Genomic DNA, 21,144 nt, shown 5'->3' with positions numbered 1-21,144 from the left:
GTTTGCGAACACCGGTCAATGGGATGCTTCCAAAAGGCTTTTGTGCCGCTTTAATAAGGTAGGCCAACAAAGAAGGACGGTTGCATGCTGGGAAGATAAAGATTCCCGTTAAGCACCCCCGACTTGTCTGTTGAAACAAATGTACCTGTGGAGTAGTCAGAGTTTTCTTCTTCTTTTGTAACCCAAATAATGAGGCTTCTTTTGATATCTTTAAAATTAGGAAGATGGTCATCAGATAAGACTCATTTAGATAGTTTTTTCTTTGTTCATATTTTAGCTTCAGCATTTACGCTGTAATAAAGAAAATTGAATGTGACTGAATGTGTGTGTCGGTGGGCTAAAACAAGAACAAAACAAAACAAAAAATCAAAACTGATATGGTACTTTGAGAATTCTTGGCACACTGCAAGGCGTAACTGCAGCATGTGTCTCGTGGCTCTATTGTAGGATGATTGTTGGCATGGGTGGCAAAAGCCTGCTTCCGGCAAAATAAACAGCAACGTCGCCGTTGACCAATATCGCACATGCGTCAATTCTATTTGTCCTGTGAAGATGTGTCATCACAGAGAACACCCCAGTACACATCATAGAAATGCAATTGCAAAGCCATTATAGGTGACTGGCCCTTTGGGAATCCTAGGATGCTATCAGCCCATGTCATTGGTCGCCGTCTCCCCTCCACAGTCAGGCTGGCTAACCCTGAAGTAACACTCCCTCGATGAGTGATCTATTTATTTTTGCATGGCCGCCTTTATCGCCTCAGCCTGTAAGCTTCAGGGGGAAGATGGTATCAGAGTATATTCCTAGGCAAGTAAGTAATCGGCATACATGCCGTTTATTCAGGAATGGCTGCCGGTGCTGTATCAGGTCAGAACAGCTGTATTGATAGTATCATAGCTCCATGAATCCTCCATCCCTGCTTCTTGTTCACTGCTGTTTTGGTTGGTTTGCTTGTTCGCCCACCTTTTTCTGCCATCCCTTGCTCCTTCAGGCAGATTCCCTTTGTCAATTGCCTGATTTAATTTGTCTCAAATCCACTTACTCTGTGTATTTTTTCCAGCTTCGTTATTGTAGTCTTTGCAGGCCTCTGTCTACTGTTTTCATACCATACAGGCAGCCTCAATGTGATGCAAAGCACTGACAGGCCTCGGCAAAATCAGATACATCAGATGTAACACCGATAGAACAGGCCGTTCGCATTACAGATCTAGCTAGAGGAGTACGAGAGTGCAGCACCTTGTATGGCAACTTCTACATAGATCATTAATGACACACAGAAGAGGGAGTATATGAGAACATATTGCTCTGTCTTGTTCTGAGGTTTGTAAAGTGAAGTGTATAGGCTTGTCATTGATTTTCCAAGCTTCAAGGGAACTTGGTGTAAAGAGATTATGCATGGATGATCATAAATAATCATGAAGAGGACACGGCATGGAGCCTAAAACAGTGTAAATGAATGTACCTCTTTGAACCTAGCGATGAAATATCCTCTGTGCTCTGCTGATGGTAGCCTAAGTTAGTAACCTCTCTGGACTGATTTTTGAGAACCTCTGATTTTTCCTTCTTGTCATTTATTTTCCAAGATTCAAAATTTCAAAATCACATTTCAGATTTTAATATGAATTACTCAAATGGCATGACTTCAAATGAGACATTGGTCAAAATAGAAGATTTTGAAATAATTATCACTTTAATTCATCATAATTGCATTGTGCACAGGCATTTTTAGAGAGTGAAAAATATAGTATGGCAGAGTTCTCCCTGTCCGAAAAAAGGGAAACTTCCAACCGGCTTTGTATCATCGCACTGTGGATGCTATGTGCAAATGAACGATGTTCAGCTTCCCTCCGTGTTACCGGCACCTAGAATCCCCCCTTAATTGCTGGCGAGCGTCTGCTGGATGACGCAAACACACTTACCACCCACATAACAGCGATACAAAGCCGGCTACAAATCGGCAAAGGTTCCCCTTAAAGGCAGACAGACCAACCCTTCCTTTTGATTATTAGTCTGACTCAACTGACTGTCCCAATTTACCATAATTTAACACTCCCCAGGTGTCGACTACACCACGATGATGTCTGCAGACTGGATATGAGGTCATTGGCTCTCCAGATTAACAGTGACCTCTGCTGTGCCACTGGCTAGCATCTTACTCAGTCAATCTTCTCCGAGTTGTAATGTGGCCGTGGGCTTCTGATGCATATTACAGCTCAGGGTGCTTACCCCAAAGGCTCTCATCATCTAAGAATGAGTCACAGCTCTGGCTCCAGCCCGGGGTAGATGTCAAGCGATTTGGCCCAAGGGACTAATTGTCCCCAGAGAGCCGGGAGCGTGCATAAGGAGAACAATGACCACAGAGCACACTACACTGTTGTGTCTTTTCATTGAAATAATTGCTCAATCATGCGCGAGTATTGGCTTCAAAGTCCCCACAATCTTTACTGGCTAGTGTGATGGTTCTTGAGTAAGTGTAGCAATAACAATTGTCCAAGAGGCTTAAATCATACCCCTCCACATAACCCTTGCACCTTTACTGCCAGAGTGAAATCTGACTGATTACGTCTCTCAATTGGTATTCAGACCTCGGATATTGGTGGTTATAGTGTGTCTCAATCGAGTGGTGGTTTTTCAGAGCTCTGTGTAACCACAAATTGACTTGAGTGTCATTTGTTTCAGCGAACATGGGGAAACTAGATGGGGAAATCACCAGGCTTTCCTTCCGGTATTACTTTTCACTCTGTTGTCTCCTTCTCTGATCTTCTGTTTGCATTTAAAGACATTTATTTACTACTTGTTACACTGAGAATATGTGCACGGAGTCAGCCTCCTTCTTAATCCTCTCTGATTCCTCAATGTAGCCCTCTTGGAGAGCCAGATTCTTAATGAAATGCAGTTTACATTTTTATTCAAGACTTATCTCCTCAATTGGTTTATTCATGTGTCTGGCTACTTTACATGGCTAACTATAACCTTGCGTTCCTAAGGTGCATTTGTCTTATTGGTCAAAGGGTAAATTTGGATTAGAAAGTCTCTTGAGATAAAGAGAAAATGGTGCATACAGAAGCATGATTGGGTTTAGTAGATTAGTAGATGAGATTGTATGATTTCAAGTTTTATGGCAACATGGGCTCTATCCCAATGTAATAGCCCATGTATTAATTCATGGACAATTATTTAGCAATTGGTCAAATATGTCACCCCTAGCCAAATCCTACAGTATGAAAATGTATTTTGCCGTTTTGTTTTAGTGAAATCACTATTGTGTGGCATAGCTTAATTTCTAGCATAATGTAAAAGTATGTGTACGGTTTACAGCCACTTTGAATGATAGGACTCACACCCCCTCTTGTTCCTGTTCTTTTCACAGAGGACCTGCTCCCGCCAGGCTTCCCTAACATTGACATGGGCCCTCAACTCAAAGTGGTGGAGCGCACTCGAACAGCCACCATGCTCTGTGCTGCCAGTGGCAACCCTGACCCAGAAATCACCTGGTACAAAGACTTCCTGCCCATTGACCCCAGTGCAAGTAATGGGCGAATCAAACAGCTACGCTCAGGTAAGGAAAGCCCAAGCGTTATGTTGCTTTCTTTTTTCCACCTTACTCACTTGAAGATTCCACTGGACATTGTTGGCACATGGCTGATTTTGTGCTTTACAACTAATGTGGCTTCAGAGCCCAATATTTGTTCCCCAAAATAGTTTGATAATATGAGAAGTGTAACTGAGAACACTTTGTTGGCTTTTCAACAAGTCCGTATCTCCAGTTTAGAAGTTTAATAGAAGTTGAATTGCTTGTTAAGGAAGTTAATGCAACACTAATTGAAACAACATACATTTTAGCTAACTTTGTGCTAATGTAAACATTTTAGGAACTAAAAACTATGCTTTGTTTTAGGATAATTTATCCAACACGGCAGTACACCAAGTGATGTAAGAATTCATTCAGCCCATTTATAATCCTTATATTTAAGACCTGAAAATCAGCCAAACTACAGATACAACTCAATATATTGCTTTGAAAACTAAAACAAATGTACGTTGACCCAACTAAACGTGGGCATTCACCATGTTTAAAGCATTCGAACGTCAAAGCATGAGGGCAAGCTCAATTTCCTAGATTTCAACAGGAGAAGCGTACTACAGTATAAAGATCCGGCGTTACAGCCATAGTGCTCGGACCATGTTGTTATCTCCATAGATCGTCATCATGACGATAACAGACTGTGTTGTAAGACTCTAACATCACTGAATGAGGTCAAATGATTCATAACAACCCACAAGTGTGTCATAGTAGGCAATGAGAGCAAGGTCCACCTTCTACTGACACAATGATATGTTGTCTTGTTCCCATTGATGAAACCCCACTGAGAGGCCCAGTAAAGCAAAGTCTAATTATATTGCTAATTAAGTGCAGGGCCGGGAGTGGCCCCAGGCAATAAGGGGTAGATATTTTAGGTCGATGATTTTGTCACCAATCGAAAAATCCAATGACCCCTATTGTTGCTGCAGATGCAATTGAGCGCAGACGCCACTAAATACAGAGTCTGTTGCCATCGGGTCTCTGCACCAGTTGTGGGCCTCATGAGCTGTACACTCAAAATAATCTATTTGTCAACTCATTATTTATGACTTGCCAAGTCCACAGGCACTAAGATGCCTTTAATTTGAGATACGTTTCATATTTAATTTACGGGTGCACAGTTTTGAGGTAGATGTTTAACTGTTAAGATTTCAAGGCAAAACCTGCTGTCAAAGTATGTGTGATTATTCTCTCTCTCTAGGATGATGTACATCTTGATGAAAAGTAGCCCGATGACCTTCTGGGTTGACGAATTGATAGGTTGATTTTTTTTTTTAGGTTGTGTTTAATCATATGGCAGGCCAGCTCTGCTCTAAACATGGGTTTACCTGTTGACTTTATCACATGGCTTTGTGAGTTTTGAGCCTTTGTGAATGATTTATTTTAAATTAATTTTATTTATATAGCAGTTTTTTTTCTTCTTAATGGTTCAAAGTGCTTTACAAAAGAAATTCAAACCGAACAAGGTGATGCTGGACAAATGAATCCAGCTTCCTGTCTGTTGTCTAACCTGTGTCTCATCTGTCTTTATCTGTTCCATGATTTTGTCAATTTGTCTCTGTGTGTCCTTTCTAACTGAACTGGACTGCTGTTTGTTTTTCTCTCTCTCTGAGTGTTTTGTCTGTATTTGTGTCTGAAACTCAGATGTGACTCACATCGCAGAGTCTTCAACACCTTTCATTTGGCCGTGACCCATAACACAAGTTAAAACTGAAAAAATAATAACGATAAAAAAAATAAACCAAACAATAAATAAAACTGAAAAAAAGACAAAATATTTGATGTTTTACAATTGACGATAAGATTTTTCCCGTTAAAATGCCTCTTATTAGAATTATAAATTTAAATTGATGTGACATTACATGAAACATCACTGCTCCTTCCATGGTCTGTCATGGTAAAACTGCTAAGATACTGCAGTAGGACACAAGACCCAATTATAGCCCCTTTTAATTCTTGCGTGGCAGTGACTTCAACCTCAACCTAAAATGAACTATGTTCTTTCCCTTTTTTTTATTTACTTTCCTCTTGCATTGTCATTTTCAGAAGCCTTTGGTAAGTGTCTCGCAAAGCCCAGAGAGCCCATCCGCTCTCCTTGAAGCAGATGGCATATTTAAACTACTTTCCAAAATGCATGCATTCCTTGCTCTCCCCTCACCCTTGTCGTCTTTTGCCACTTGTTCCCTATGTTCTGTTTCTTTTGCTAAACTTTTTCTTTTCTTTCGCCCACACTCCTTACTTTATCCTCTTTCACCCCCACCATGATGGAACTTCGAAAGGCAAATCAAGGACAAGCAGCAGATTGAGTTGGGGAGGGGGGTTAGGAATCATAGTCCACCTTTGAGCAGCACACTTTTCATTTATACGGGGAAGACTTGCTGAGCAAGTCTTTTGAGGCAACATTCTGCTTCAAGCTAATGCTAATATGCATAGTAAGACTGGCACTGCCCAGTTCAATCACCGTGTCTACCATATTTGAGAAACTTTACTGGACTATTTGAGGTCATAAGTACCCTGTGCCAGGTGACCTTGTAAGCTGTGGCTTTACATACTTTTCCCCCGACCACATTATCCAGAAACGACACTGCTGATGCCTCCTGTCACGTCCATTCTTTCTCTCTGCTGCGTTGCAAGACAGTGGGGCTTTGAGGAAATAATTGGACTCTGCTTGAATCCAAGACAATTATTGCTTCGCAGTCATAGCCCTACAGTATTTTTGTCTTCTTGGTGAGACATACGGCAAACACTTTCCTCCAGAAAAACACTGTTGTTTTGTACTCAGGTGTAAATGATCAAACTTCGCTTCTCACAATAACAGCTTCGTTGTCCCAAAATACACTTGGAAACTGCAGCAAGTGCAGAGAGTGGCTGAACAACTCTTGAGTTCTTTCCAGGCGGAGGTCTCTGCAGTACCGCTGTATTGCTGAACGCTCCAATCCCACACTTGGGCTAGGTCGACTCTCTGGTCTTGGCCAAATGCTTTAGGAGAGCATTTTTAGTCTCTTGCCAAATTGGCCCACATCCCCACTGGCTTACAGACCTGTAGCTAAGACTCTATTGCCCATGCTAGAGAGCGAGGGCTCAAATGATAGCTATATTTGGCCACATTTTGTACTTCTCCTGACTTATTGAACTACTTGCAAAAAATATACCCAGCCACTTTAAGCTGGTATATTTCACTTATAGGTCATGTGTGTATGTAGGAGGGCTGAAAAGGAAATGACTTTCCCTTGTTTCAATACCAAGGCTCTCGTACGGTAATGTTAGTGCTGGGGGCTTGCCTTTTTCTCTGTAGCCCTTTCACTGGAAAGCTCATTCAGCACCCAGACAGGATTTATGCTGATGAGAAAAAGGCCTGCACGCTCAAGCCCCCTAGGCTTCTCATGTCCTCAGCACTTCGAGTAGCCATCTTGGGTCTTAGTATTTAGTATTTTAGTATTTTTTGATAACAAATGTATTTCCAAAAATCCCAAAACATTCTCGTGGCATCTTTTCAATGTGTATTTTCAGATTCTCCTGTTGATCAGATTGCTGTTGACAATGTTTGGGTGCTACCTGTTTGCTTTTTTTGCCTCAGGCACACTCTCAAGCCTCAGGGGGTGACTCTGATGGCTGCTTTCCCATCAAGGGAGGTACAATTGAGACTTCTGGGAAGGAGATGGGGGAGCAGAAAGGGGAACATGGGAAGCGTGTTGGAAAACATGAGTTTGAAAACATGAGTTTGAAAGCATACTCAGCCTCCAGCTCCAGCAAAAGAATCCCCCACCTTTCTCATGTGACCTTCACTCCGTCTGATGTTGAAGTGTGCATACCAATCTGACTTATTCCCACCTAAAAGAAAAGACAACATTGTAATAATGATGTTGAATATATACATATACAGGAAGATAGGGCATCCAGCGCTTGTTTGTTGGATAGCTCGTTATTTATGGGCAAGACCATGCTGTGCTGGCGGGGCAATGATATTTGCATCATGGTCCCCTGAGGAGCTCCTCTAGAGGTGTGGAGGGAGCTTGACATTTCTGCCCAAGTCCCTGTGGCTACAGACCCCAGGCCCTCGCTGGCCTTGTCAGCCAGAACAGATTAACCAGAGGCCAGAGAGACAGTGATTGGGAGGAGTGCACATTCATAAAGATTAAGGTCCTCTTTAATGCAAAGGTTTAAAATCATGACCTGACATTGGATAGCTCCTTTACACACACACACACACACACACACACACACACACACACAGATGTATGCACATCCCAATGTGAATCATGCTGAGTTCAATTGCACTTAATCTGAAATGAGCAAGAAAACGGTCACATTTGTTGACATCAAAGCTGCTCTGCAGGGAGTGGCTAGGAGCTCTGCAGATGTGGCAAACAACAGCCAGGTTTTTCCCTGAGACCTGCTGCAACACCACCAAGATCCCAGGCGGGTTTCTGTGTTTATGAGAAGGTCAGCCAGACGCCCTCTGGAGGGTAGTCTGACTTTGACACTCGGCCAATCACCCAACCCCACCCGCCTCACACGCAGATGGGCAACATCTCTGGCCAGATTGCCTCTGGCCAGACTACATTTTCAATAATAATTTTAATATATTCAGAGGTTTGTTTAACAAAACAGCTGGGGTGTTCTGTGGAGCAAATAATGCCGCATTTGATAATGCGAGGAGGTCAGCGGCCTGTTGAGGTATATTTAGGTCATCGTCACCCTAAGCTGATCAACCACTGGCCTACCAAAGCTTAGAAAGGGAGCTTATGGCCATATGGTTGCGTGCCCGTAGTCAGGTGGATTTGCCATTGTAATTGAATACAGACTGGCCACTCCAGACCCATCCTTTCTAGTCAGATCCTTGGCTATATTATTCAAATATTCGAAGTTCCAATGACCTAGGTCACTCATGTCCTTCTCATTTGTTAGTTTTTTTTGTGGAACCAATTCCTTTGAACTGAACTCCCTCTATCTATTATCCCTCATCCTCCTTATTACTTTCCTTTCTTATTTTTGTCTCTCAGTCCATTTATAAGGTCCTCATCTGATGGCCTTCTCTTTACAAACCTGCTTTATTAACATTATCCTAACCTCAACCTAACTTTAACCTCAACCTCAACTAACCTAGTAACCCCTTAACCCCCAACAGAAATGTCATCACAGCTAAAGCAAAATAAATCAACAGCTTCTGCAGCCTCTAATCTAACTCTAACTCTAACTCTATAACAATGTAACCTTCCCAGAGCCCTATTGTCCTTTTGTCTTGTGATTATCTATGATTATGTGGTCTCTAAAATCATTCCAGAAATAACTCAAATGTAACTGTTGTTTTGCCTGGGTTTTCAATGATTCTAAACTATTAATGTGTCAAATTAGTGCTTCTAGGGTGTGTTTACGAAAAAGGAAGATAGTCAATAATAAATGATGATCTCTATGAAATGTGTTCCTAAAGACATTTCCCACTTTCATCAGACAATGTGGAAATTTGTAACCATAAATTAAATTATATAATTAGATTTTAAATGACTGTATGGTTAGTGGCAGCAAATGCACACTTTCAGAGTACGAACATAAATCTTGTCTATAATTGGCAAAAAAATGTTGACATTTTAAGAGTTATACATAAACACAGTGCAACACAGTGTACAGCAGCTTTAAATAACGGAAATGAGCACCTAGGTACATTGCAAACCAGGCAGAACTTCAGATCGCCTCCTACCTGCTGGTATCACAAAGGATGCCTCTGTCTGCAAAGCTGCAACAACAATCCAATCAGAAGGTATTGTAAATTACATCCCACTGCCCAGCCACCCACACCTCTTATTGTGCTGTGTAGGATATGGAAGTTAATGGTACCACTTAACATCTACAAGCGTATTGGTACAGCATCGGCAGCAATGCAGGCTCACTTATGATTATGGCTTTTGGATAGTGACCGAAAGATTGAGGTTGCGGAGACGAGCGGCTGTAATGAGTTTCCTCTGTCGGGTGGCTTGGCTCGCCCTCGGAGATGGGGAAAGACAAGCAGAGGGTGCTTGTAGTAGAGCTGCAGCTCCTTCACATTGGATGGTAGCCAGTTTAGTTGGTTTGTGCATCTGATCAGGACGCTTCCTGGGCGTGATTGACTGGTAGGAGACCCCGGGGTAGGCCCAGAACACGCTAGATTATATAACTCATCTGGCTTTGGAACGCCTCAGGATCCCCCAGGAGAAGGTGGACAACGCTGCTGGGGAGAGGGACGTCTGGACTACCTTATTTAGCCTGCTGCCACCTCGACCTGGCCTCAGAAAAGCAGCAGGAAACTAATAGATTGATGGAAGGCATTGTTGGTTAAGCTAGTTAGTAGGATGCTGGCATATGTTGTATTCAACTTGCAAGAATGCATGCACTCACACACAAGGGTGTAGTAGTACATGTAGTGTTAGGCTCAGAGGATAGTGCGTACCCTTGACCCTCAGCTCTGTGCCTGCAGGCCGTCTATGCTAAGTAGGGCACCTCCCCTGGCTTGGCACTGCCCTGTCGGCACTCTCAAGGGATGGCCAAGGGCACATTGTAGCCATGAGTCATCCTTAGATTTAGAGAGGGAGACGAAGAGAAAGGCTAGAGGGCGAGAAACGTTGGGAAAGACTGAGACACACAAAACCTCAGAAATAGGGGGAAATTGAGAGAGAGGAATGGAGAAACAGATAAAGAAAAATTAAGAAAACAATGAATGGAGAGAGAAAAAAAGATTGGAAGGACAGTTTAATGCTTGGCAGAGAGGGGGTTGAAGTTAAGCTGGCTCCCCTTCCCACACTCAAAGCTCTGCCTGTAAGGGATACATTTTACATCACAGCAACAACCCGGGCTACGTTTAAAAGCCCACCAGCCACTGACTGGACAAGCTCAATATGTTATTGTCCCTAATGGGACATTGGCTGGCAGTCAGGCATGTAACACAATACAGACTCACAATAAACAAAGAATAGGGGAACATGCTACTCTCAGTGAAATGAAACAATGGAAAGAGCCAGGAGAATGAATGACCGGGGAGGAGGAGGGGGGGGGGGCTTGAGGTGAGGAGTCTATCTGTCACAGTTAAGCAGGTTTACGACTTGTAGGACAAATAAGAACTTCAATCTGTTTGATTTAACTTGTGGTTGCCTGAAGGTACAGCCTGAAATTCTAGTTCAGTGGAGACTCCATCAGCAAGTTTGTTTCATACTAATGTAGATACCCGGTATAGAATAGTGGCGCCTTTTAGTTGTTAGCTTCTTCAGCTCTGCCAATGAAGCATTGTGTTTCCTGTCTTGATACGTCTATGGCAAGGAAGGGAAAAAGAGAAACTAATAAGGCGATGGAATGTGCCAGTCATATAAAGCTCCCCATATCTTTGTGATACCAGCAGTGACAGGTGTATTTTTGTCCTTTTTCTAAAAAAAAAAAAAAAAAAACACCCATATCTGAAAGCCCTATAAGAGATTACCTAATGGTTTGATAATCTAGTTCCAGTGATCCACCTTCCAGCCCAAATAACTCCTCTAACTATTACTAACCTTAACGTTGAACTAAACTGATGTTGTGTCTTCGTCTTTTGTCTCTCCTCCAGAGGCTACCCCGATTCGAGGTAAGATGTTTAACACAATGAAACAAAGGAGAAAAAAATAACTTTCATTTATATTAAACCAGACATAACCGCTCCTAACTCCACCCAACTGGCATCATAGTGGGAATTTCATGTGGGCTTTTCCGCCTAAAAAAATGACTCTTCTCTTCTATATCCACTAACATTAATATGTCATCTGTGTTTGGGTTCTGTGTTCTCTGTACACACTGTTTTGTGAGCGTGATCATATGTGTTTCACGCCTTCTTGCCTCATGTCATCCTTTGATGTGCAGTTCCTTCACCTCTGTGGGCGTTCTGTGTTTGTGCCCCCCGACTATCACCTCCACATCGTCAGTGTCACAAAACTACTGAGCAATTCAGATTGTGTTGCAGTTTGCTTATAATACACGATTGAGAAGGTTAAAAGCAGAGGAGAGGGACGGTGAGGGTTATTACTTGGCGGTTTGTTTGCTTTGTGCCTCTGACATTTATATTGTTTGGACATGGACATGGGGCTGAAGGGTGGGGGATAGGTGATAGGAAGTTGTAGGCAATGGCCTTATTTGTTGATAGGACCAGGCTATTGAATACTTGAATCTTAGCAACCACCTTTCTTCCTTCTTCCTCTCTGCTCCTGTGATATCCTCCTCATCCTTCCGTTCACCGACACAGCAAGAGCCACATTCTGTTTATTAATGCACCTCCATAACTTTCATGAGCCCTAGATGCTGATACTCATGGTATGTCGGGGGAAAGGCCAGTAGAAATTACCGTTGATTTAGTTCTGTTCCTCCCCGTAACTGTGCGGCTCAGCAATTTATACAGGCAAAACTAGGGAGGCTACTGCGCGCAATGGCCACCTTTTCAAAACAGGCAACATGTACAACCGGCTCTTATAATGTCAGAGGATGAACAGGAGGATATCAAGGTGGGAAGGTAACGACAGAGGTAACGCAGTGTGATTCCCATGAATTTTACAATAGCTTTGTCAAATATTTCTTCCTCTTCCCTCATTTTTTTAAATTGTTTTTGTCATTTCTACGGACAATTTAACTTTCACTTGTAATTATCCACCAGGCTTTGTTGCTGAATCATTATCTCCCAGTTGATTCGGTGTGATTGTTGAGTCGTCTGTTTGTTTGTTGTAAAATGCTTTTGTTCCACAGGCTGAGCAGGTAAGTGAATACCTCAGTTTGCCATGTGTGTCCCTGTATTCTTTGGGAGAAGCTGAATGTATTTAGTCTCACAATTACAGTTTGGTACAGCTAAGGGGGTGATTCATGTGACGATCGAGGTTCTCCATCTTCAACCATTCCATACAAGCCATACATGACACGACATTCCAAACACAAGCATGTTTTCAAACACATGAACACCTGATCTTTTAGACTAAATTCAGACCCTTCACTCCTTAAAAAGCCCTCAACCCAGACCTCCCTGCTCTGCTTTGCTTAAACAAGAAGGTCTCATTAATCACATTGTGGCGAACTAAAGCAAGCATGACATATGAACTCTGCATTTGCATAATAAGATGATAAGCTGCCTGAAAAGGGCAATTTCTCCCCATCCCGCTATACCGCGTGCCGACACTGACTCTCAGTCAGGAGTGTGTGGTGCTTATGTAGGAAGAAACGAATAACATAGGATCGGGAGAGAGATGCAACTGTAATCAGGCTGTCTGAGAAGGACACAAATGGGTTTGTTTGCATAAGTGCATGTACACACAAATGTAGACTTCCATCTACTTTAAGTCGCTCTTGCACTCCTGAAAATGTACCTTTTTTGAAAACATTTATTCAGGTTAGGCGTCACTTGACTTAATGATGAGTCATTTTACATCACTCTGTGTCAATTTTATTTATATAGCCCAATATGACAACTTACAAATTTGCCTCATGGGGCTTTACAATCTTGCAACACCCTCTGTCTTTAGACCCTCGATACGTAATATAGGGAGAGAGAGAGAGACAGAGACAGAGACACACAGCTTGCACGCTCATGTGCTTGTGGGACAACAAACAAACAAAGAGTGAGGGAGATGCAGGGAAGTTTTCTCGTCCTCAGTACACGGACTATAAGTACAAGGCCAGCATTTTGCGATTTCTAGTCAGTAAACAGACCCAGATACGATCAAACACCCCCGCATGGCTCCCGTTGGACTATCCCGCATCTAAAACCGTTTCACACGTGTAAATCGGCCGATCACAGGCCTCTCCAGGGTCACATAGACACACAGTATGAGGGATTTATTTTTATGATTGACAGATATGACACATCATAACTGCTCAACATTATTGCAAATGGTGTCAAACTGCTTTATTATGATGTATTGAACACTCTTAGTGATAAATCAAGTGAATATATAGTTAATATGTAGTTATATAGTATATAAAATGAGTATACAGCAATGCAACAGCTGGTTCCGAAAATCAAAACTTTGATTTTTATGACCATGTATGCTGGTCTGCTTCACTCAATCAAAGTAAAATATGTTGTGGGGACATGTAACACGTGTTGTTCTATGACTTTAGCATGGTTTTAGGCCAGCCAAGGCCTTATTTTAAAAACACAGGTTCAATGCAAGTGCTTTTTTCCAGGCGAACTTGGAACTTTTTCCATTTGAGCTGTGCCATAAGTCACATCAGTTATTAACCAGTAACATATACACAATATTTACACAATTTAACACATCTCACAAGTGTTACCAGTATTCTAGCATAACAATTATTAAAATAGACCTTGTAGTTAGAGCTTGGACTCTCTATGGGTATGTGTATGCAATTTTCGAGGAGAGGGCTAAAAATAGGGCTAGGGTCTAAGAGGTTAATAGATTCGATGAGACTGAGCTGCTGGATGGATAATCGTAAAAAGGTACAAGACCTGAAGTAATCAAAACACAAGCCACTCACTGAACGTTAAGGCAAAAGCAGAGTTAGACTGTCTGATGTAAGCAGGGAGCTTATGCCAGAGGAAGGTGGCACGATAGGAAAAGGCCCTGAAGCCTGCTGACCCAGAACAGAGCACTGAGGTTGAGTATTACCACAGCAAACATACTTTGTTCTTTCATATCAGTAAGAGTTTTAACCACGTGAGAGAGCTAGGCAAAATGTGATGTTAGATTGTCACGCCTTAGAGTGTATACACGTAGTGATCTATGGTGTTAAAAGCTGCACTGAGCTCCTGCAGTAGAAGCACTGAGGTGGAATCTGAATCCATAGTAAGCAGAAGATTATTTACCACTTTAGTAAGTGCAGTTTCAGTGGAGTGACAGGCCCTGAAAGCAGGCTGAAAAGTTTCAAAAACATTACTGTTGAATATCAGTCACAACTCTTTACTCGGTCGTGAGACATCTCAGCGAATTTTAGCCAGAGATGAGCAATTACAAATGTTAAATCTGCATTCATTTTGTTTCCATGCAAAGCCACCCAGGTTGCTGGCCTAGAGGTAAGCGACAGGTAGAAAGGTAGCTGGACTCCCTACCTGCTTCATTACGGATTTCATGGGAGCATTACAAGCCACCAGATGGGCGCTGACAACAATGGCGTCACACGTGGGACCCCATGCTGGTGCGATCACAGTATAATGACCTTGGCGTGGTGGCAGAGCATGCCCGAGTGACAGAATGGAGACAGAAGGAAAGGGAGACGGAGAGAAAAGCTGCTGGTTCACATCAGAAATCCGTACATTTCTGCACGTTGTTGCCCTCTTTAGTCACCCTCTGCCGACACAAGAGGTATTTTAAGTGATGTTCAACGATACAACAACAACAACTGAAAGGTTGTTTTAAGGAACAATGCTGAACCAGCTTTAGCAAAACTCATATAAATATATACCAGCCAGTAAAGTGGGATACTAGTGTGAAACAGTGTTTGTATCTTCAGCTGCATTGTCAAACATGACAGGTTTGGCCTGACAAAAGCTCTAAAGTGCGTCTCTAAACATCTAACTGTAGTTGCTTTATGATAGTGAATCTAAATATTTGTTGTCATGTATTAGTATAAATATATTCGTTACAGATCCTCCTGAATCATTAAGGTAGCTTACGGTATTGTACCCAGCCCTTTTCTGTGCACTTTAGAGAGTTTGATGTGTGTGCTGGAAAGGTTGTAACTTCATGACCGGGTTTTAATTCCACTGTAGCAGAGCTTTAGTGAGCAGTGATGAGAGGAGAGAGATGAGAGACGACGAGAGACATGAACTGAAAATCAGAGATAAAATGATGAAAAGAACAGTGTGCCACTGGCAGGCCTTAGTGGGCTGTGGAAGGAGCAAGAGGGAGGGAAAGAAAGAGTTCGACTGGGCCAGTCATTTTGTTGATCGCCTAAACAAATCAATCAAGGCCCGCTGGAGCACACTAATTGAATTACACAAATGGGACAGGGGGGGGGGGGGGGGGGGGCACACATGGCAAAGCTGCTACAAAGCAGCGACGGGGGTGGGCCGACCCCGGCTCCAGGCACTTTCTGAAATTAATCATCCATGCTTGCCCCTCCTTGCTCTTCTTTTATCCCCTCTTGTCTGTCTCTTCCACTCTTCGTCCCACCCGTCTCTGATTGTTCTTTGTCTCTCTCTGTCTTTTCTATTGCACACAGTTTTTTCTATTGCACACAGTACCTCTCATAAATGAGTCTTTTTTTCCCTTTTCGTCAGATTTTCCCCACCGCTACACTTTTTTTTTTCCGCTCTCTTTTTGTCATTTCCCTGTCCATCCTAGACTAAAATTAGATCTATATATGGGTTTGTAAATATTGATATTTTGTTCAAAATTGTTGATATTTTGCTGCTGGTCAACAGCTGAAAAAAAGGGCATTAAAAGCCTGCAAATAACATTCATTTAATGTTCATTTAAATTAAGTGAGATGTCCCGGTGTCCCTAAATGTTGGCCAGAAATGTATAAAATGTTAACAGACTACCGGCCCAAAGTATCCATCCTCTTAACGGCTTCATTACAAGAATGTCTTATCCAGAATCTGAATTGGCCTTCAAAAACATGTATTTGTTGAACTCTTCCCAGGCAGTCTTACTGTTATCACACCTTGGCACCTCAACCTCTTCAGATCAGCCTGCGGCATGCAGCGCTGTTAACCAGGGCAGCTGTCACGGCTGGGACAAATGTCCCAGAACCACTGCCCATTACAGCCTTCTTTATCGAATGGATGAAGGCAGTGAACATGCTGCCCAAGACAGCCAGGAATGGATGGCAGTGGAGATTGAAGGTTGTGCGTGTTGGTGAGCAGGGAGGGTCACTTTGACTGAGATGGAGACTAATTGGTCCGCTTGGAAGTGAAGTCGTTATTATCGGGGACTTTATTCGCCTCAACTGTAGCCACTGTTTGGATCCTAATGGTGCAGCATACATCATGGAATAAGACGGAAAGGAAAAAAAAATGGGACCAATCTTTTCTCCTCTGACCCAGAAAAACATGACTTATTACTCAGCAGGGGTGGCCCTAGCTGGGGTGCACGGATGGTCGGTACGGCCTGTAAGTGGAGATCTTAGGTTCAATACCCACAACCGCTCGCATGATGTCCTTCAACATTCATGTGTCCTTTTTTAAGTGTCCTTCAGCAAGATTAAGTAGCAAGTAAAGTAGTGCCCACTCAGTAATTGCAGCCTTTGTCGCTGGCACTATAGTGCTGCTGTCACATTTGTACCCGGAGTACATCAAACAATCAGGTGAAACATTTAAACTGTGCTGATATTGCATAAAGTAAACGGAGCCATGCTTGTATTGATCATTGGCAAGCAGAATAGTCAACTGTCATGAGCAGTTTTTCATGTTTCCTAATGAAATCAGCTCAAACTATTTTCTTTGGTATGTGTTTGTGATACAACTTTATACATGAAGACAGGGAAGACAGGGAAGACATGCCTTTTGGCCCCATGTACGCACAGTAAGGGACACCCTGAATTGATGTTTTGTCAAAAGGCAAGTCTTTATCAGTAAACCCCCCCCATTGTGTTAACCGACTTGGTGCGTGGTTTTTATTGTGCTTGTGAAAGATAATTTTCATCATTTATTTCTTTCCTGGTGTTTCCCTGTTTTCCTGATAAAAGGGAAAAAAAATGCCAATGGACACTTGCGCTCTGGTGAGCCGCAGGCCGGCAGGGTAGACCGAGCGCAATTATGCAAAACACAGAGAGTGCAGTCATATTTTAAAAAGAAAATAATTGGTAGGAATGGGACACATGCTGGTGACAAAGGGTGGAGTTTGTTTTGTGTGCACACATGAATGTACATGCTGCTGCTTGAGATAGGACATCAAAGAGGGTTTGTTTGGATTTGTAATTCAAAAGCCCTTCGAGGTCTGTTTAAATGCTTATATTAATCTGCCTGGTCTTTCTATTATATGGGTACAGAAATCATAAATGGCATCAATTTAGATTCATCTGAATTATTATTTTATATATGAGGAGAGCGTAAATGACAAAGTGGACTGAGGAGATAGGCAACTCACACAGTGTAGCATGTAACACATGTAACACAGGCGGGATATTGCATCTCCACTATGTGTGAGAGTAGCATAAAGCACCTCCAAATAGAATGAAGTTGTGATTTCTCTTTTAGTCTCCCTCTTCTGTCCCTCTACTTCTGGGCTTCCTTCATCGAAGATTTGTTCGCACAAATCACATTTTATCCAGGGTGTGCAATTTTATTCATCAGTGTGTTGTTGTTGTTGTTGTTGTTATTCATTGTTTAGTGTTAATCCAGTTTAAGATAAATCGTAACTCACCTAGATTTCCCCAAGGGTAAGATGAATGCCTGTTCTCCTTGTAAGAGTCAAACTTTCAATTTTGAGACAGAATAATAATAGACGAAAATAAGGAATATGATATATGGATGAGAACAATTCTCCATTCCTCCTCCTCTCTCAGTGTTCCTTTGTCTCTCCCTCCTGTCTCTCCTCCTTGCTTCTCCTCCCTGTCCTCTTCCTCGCTTTTATCTTACCTCACTTGTTCTCTCCCTCTCTCTCTCCCTCTCTCTGTCTCTCTCTGTTCTGCCAGCAGAAGGACTCTTTATGTGTTCTTCACAGACCCACTAAATAATAGCTAGAATATGTAATGAAGCCAGTAGGGGCTTGGAAACAATAGATAATGCCACCTAGCGAGACGTCTCCACCAAAGATGGAGAGGAAGAGATGAAACTCCCACCATTCCCTCAAACACTCCCTTTTTTTCTCTCTCCTTTCTCCCTCTCTTCCGCCAGGAGGTACAATTCACAGCAGCCAATGTTGGTTTTAATTGGCTCTCAATTAATTTTGTTTGGCTCATTATCTGTCACCCTCCACATGTTGGTGATTGTGTTTTGTTGACCTTCAGATGACATTTGTGAAATATTATTTTCAGATGAAGACATTTCTATTAATTGGAGGCATTTGCAGACCTTCAGCAGTTGGCACACAGCGAATGAAAACATATGAAATATAGAGCGTTTCCTCTGATTTAACTGTCTGGTCCACCACAAGCCTTTCAGCATTATTATTTATGAAGCGTTGAAACAATTGCACAAACGTCAACCTAAGCCTTTCAAAGATTTTGTAATTCAGCGCAGGGACCTATGGCTGACGAGCCGCTGGCGGAGCTTTCTGGAACGGTCCGCCTGGAGTTGAACTTCACACAGTCCTTACTTTGTGGTCTCCCCGGTGTTGAGGCGGTAGGCTTCTGAGCACATTCCAAGCCACCTGCCACCAGGCTGGCATTTGCTGTCGCAAGCACACATCAAACACATCCAAATCAGATCCTTGCATAAATGCAGAGCAGAAACTCTACCACCTGCACTCTGCAGGTAGACATTTTCATTTGGTTCATGAGCTGTGTGCCTGGAACAGCTCCCTCTGGGGGATGAGGGGGATCTGAGCTGTTGGGGGGGAAATGAAGAGATTTTTGTTACTTCAGGTCCGTTTTTCTTTTTCTCAGAGTAGATATCTCAGTATTGACTCCAAGGTGTAAAAATACTCTTCGAGTTAAAGGCCGAGGCCAAGGTGGAAGAGTGACTCATCTTTATAATTAAGCAGGATCGATGGTCTCATTTGTGGCACAGTTATTAGACCAATGTTCCAGGATAGTAGCTTTGTACAACATTGTGTTCTCTCTGCTTGCTGATGTGACGGAGTAGGTTATGGTATATTACAAAGGATCCTGGGCAGCGGCTGGCGTATTGATGCTGCCTGGCTAAACGCTAACGAGCGATGGTGCTGCGTTTGTCAGGGAGGCCTGGGCTGCAATCTGTCTGCTGAGCCAGCCAGAAGCCCTAATGATATCATCAGGAAGTGCCGTCAACAGCGCTGTAACGAGGAGTGATCCGACGCCCGCAGTTTCACCTCCCTCCTCCGTGCCCCACGCCCCTTCTTCAGTGTTGTTGTCGAGCATTTAGCTCGGGTTTGTTTTCAAGAGATGAAATCTAAAAAAGTGATACTGTATAGAATCAGTTTGAAACACGTAAGCCAGAGGGGTTCATTTCAAACCGTATACCCGATAATAAGACTGAATGAATGAAATGCAGTGAAGAGTAACGAAACGCATGAATAACAAGTAAAGAGAATACAAATGATTAAAAACAACCCAAACACTATGGTAGTTGGTTTCATCAGTTCATATCAATATATTTTTTATTTTCTTCTCCGTAAATGTTCACAGTATATAATGTAAGAAGTGTCTTTTTTCTGATGAGTTGCTATCACCCACATCTTTGAGCAGTTTAACGACAGGGGGGCGGGGCAGAGTGTTCATTTGGACATGAACTATATGTCTGGATATTTTCCCATGACCCCTCTTCCCCCAACGCACACATACTCTCCCTCGTGGAGTGCTATGCAAAGGTTAACGTGTTCGTCTCACTCAGTTTACAAAACCATCTCAACACCCTTCTACATCACCTTTCATCACACTTGCATCATGATTTTGTTCTTATGCTGTTTTTTTTAAGAGATATCATGTCTTAAATGAGTTGCATTCACCAGCATAGCTACAGATTCAGTGTGACTGATTCAGTCCATATTTGTATTTATTGAATCCCACCTCTTTTTATTTGTGGATGGCTGAAGCTAGAGAGGAACCCGTGGCACTCTGCATTAGCATTGCAGAGAGAAAGGATTGTTGACAAAATGGTCCTGTGAAATTCAAGATACCTGGCATTAAGCAGATGTTGTCTGACTCCTTTATGCACTGTCACTGACAAATGGACTAATCACATGCTCCCTGCTTTCTTTCTTTCTCTCTTGTTCTCTCTCTTCCCCCTCCCCTCTTGTCTTTTTTTTTCCCCCACGTTGTAATTTTCCAGGTGCCTTGCAGATCGAGAACAGCGAGGAGACCGACCAGGGGAAGTACGAGTGCGTGGCGTCTAATGTGGAAGGCGTGCGCTACTCGTCCCCTGCTAACCTTTATGTGCGAGGTAGGGAGCAATCCGGCCCCAGAGCCAGGCCAAAAAAACATCCACCCATGTTAGCTAACATGTCTGAACGGTGCAGCTCAGCTTTAAGTAGCATTACTGTTGAGCTTAACAAATGATAAATGCTTCCATTCTAGTGTAATTGCACAAAATGTATTTTGCAAAATAATATTACCCGAGTACTATAAATCTTTTAGCATTGATAGTTTTGCCTGCCCAAAAAAAATGTAATTTCACATGCACTGAAACTTCCAAATGTAAAACTATAATTGACCAACTAATGTTCTTCTCTGTTATGATGTTATGCTCCATTTTGTCTCTGAATGCCCTCCCCTACTCGCTCGGAAGGAAATGTGTAGCACAACAAGCCGTATGTCTTTACTTTATCAGTTGTAAAACACCTGCAGTTGTGTGCCCGATAAAATGTTTCCGCCTCCGTCAAAGTTATGGAACCCAAAAAAAGAGTCGGAAAGGACCTCTTTTTGATTAGCTTTTTTCAGGTACAGGAGCACGACGGTAAGTCTTGATTTTGATTGAGTGGGAAGGTATTTATGCCCACCAATCAAAATCTCAACCCCTTCTCCTTCTCCAGATTTGGGGGGGTAAA

At 42.6% G+C, this 21,144-nt stretch overlaps 1 protein-coding gene across 1 annotated transcript in view; it reads left to right on the top strand.

Moving 5' to 3' along the window:
- The first annotated feature begins 3,390 nt into the window (after positions 1-3,390).
- ptprsa (protein tyrosine phosphatase receptor type Sa) overlaps positions 3,391-21,144 on the top strand; it is an 88,764-nt gene continuing 71,010 nt past the window's right edge. Inside the window, exons 1-2 of the mRNA XM_076088152.1 lie at positions 3,391-3,559; positions 20,430-20,540. Coding sequence (XP_075944267.1) covers positions 3,406-3,559; positions 20,430-20,540 — 265 coding nt within the window. The 5' untranslated portion in view covers positions 3,391-3,405. The remainder of the gene's footprint in view (positions 3,560-20,429; positions 20,541-21,144) is intronic.

Source organism: Anarhichas minor, unplaced genomic scaffold (assembly GCF_050575085.1).
Source record: "Anarhichas minor isolate MPS153535 unplaced genomic scaffold, ASM5057508v1 ptg000010l, whole genome shotgun sequence".
NCBI classification, from domain to species: domain Eukaryota; kingdom Metazoa; phylum Chordata; class Actinopteri; order Perciformes; family Anarhichadidae; genus Anarhichas; species Anarhichas minor.
The sequence above is the reverse complement of the archived record's forward strand: the minus strand, read 5'-3'. Positions and strand labels throughout refer to the sequence as shown.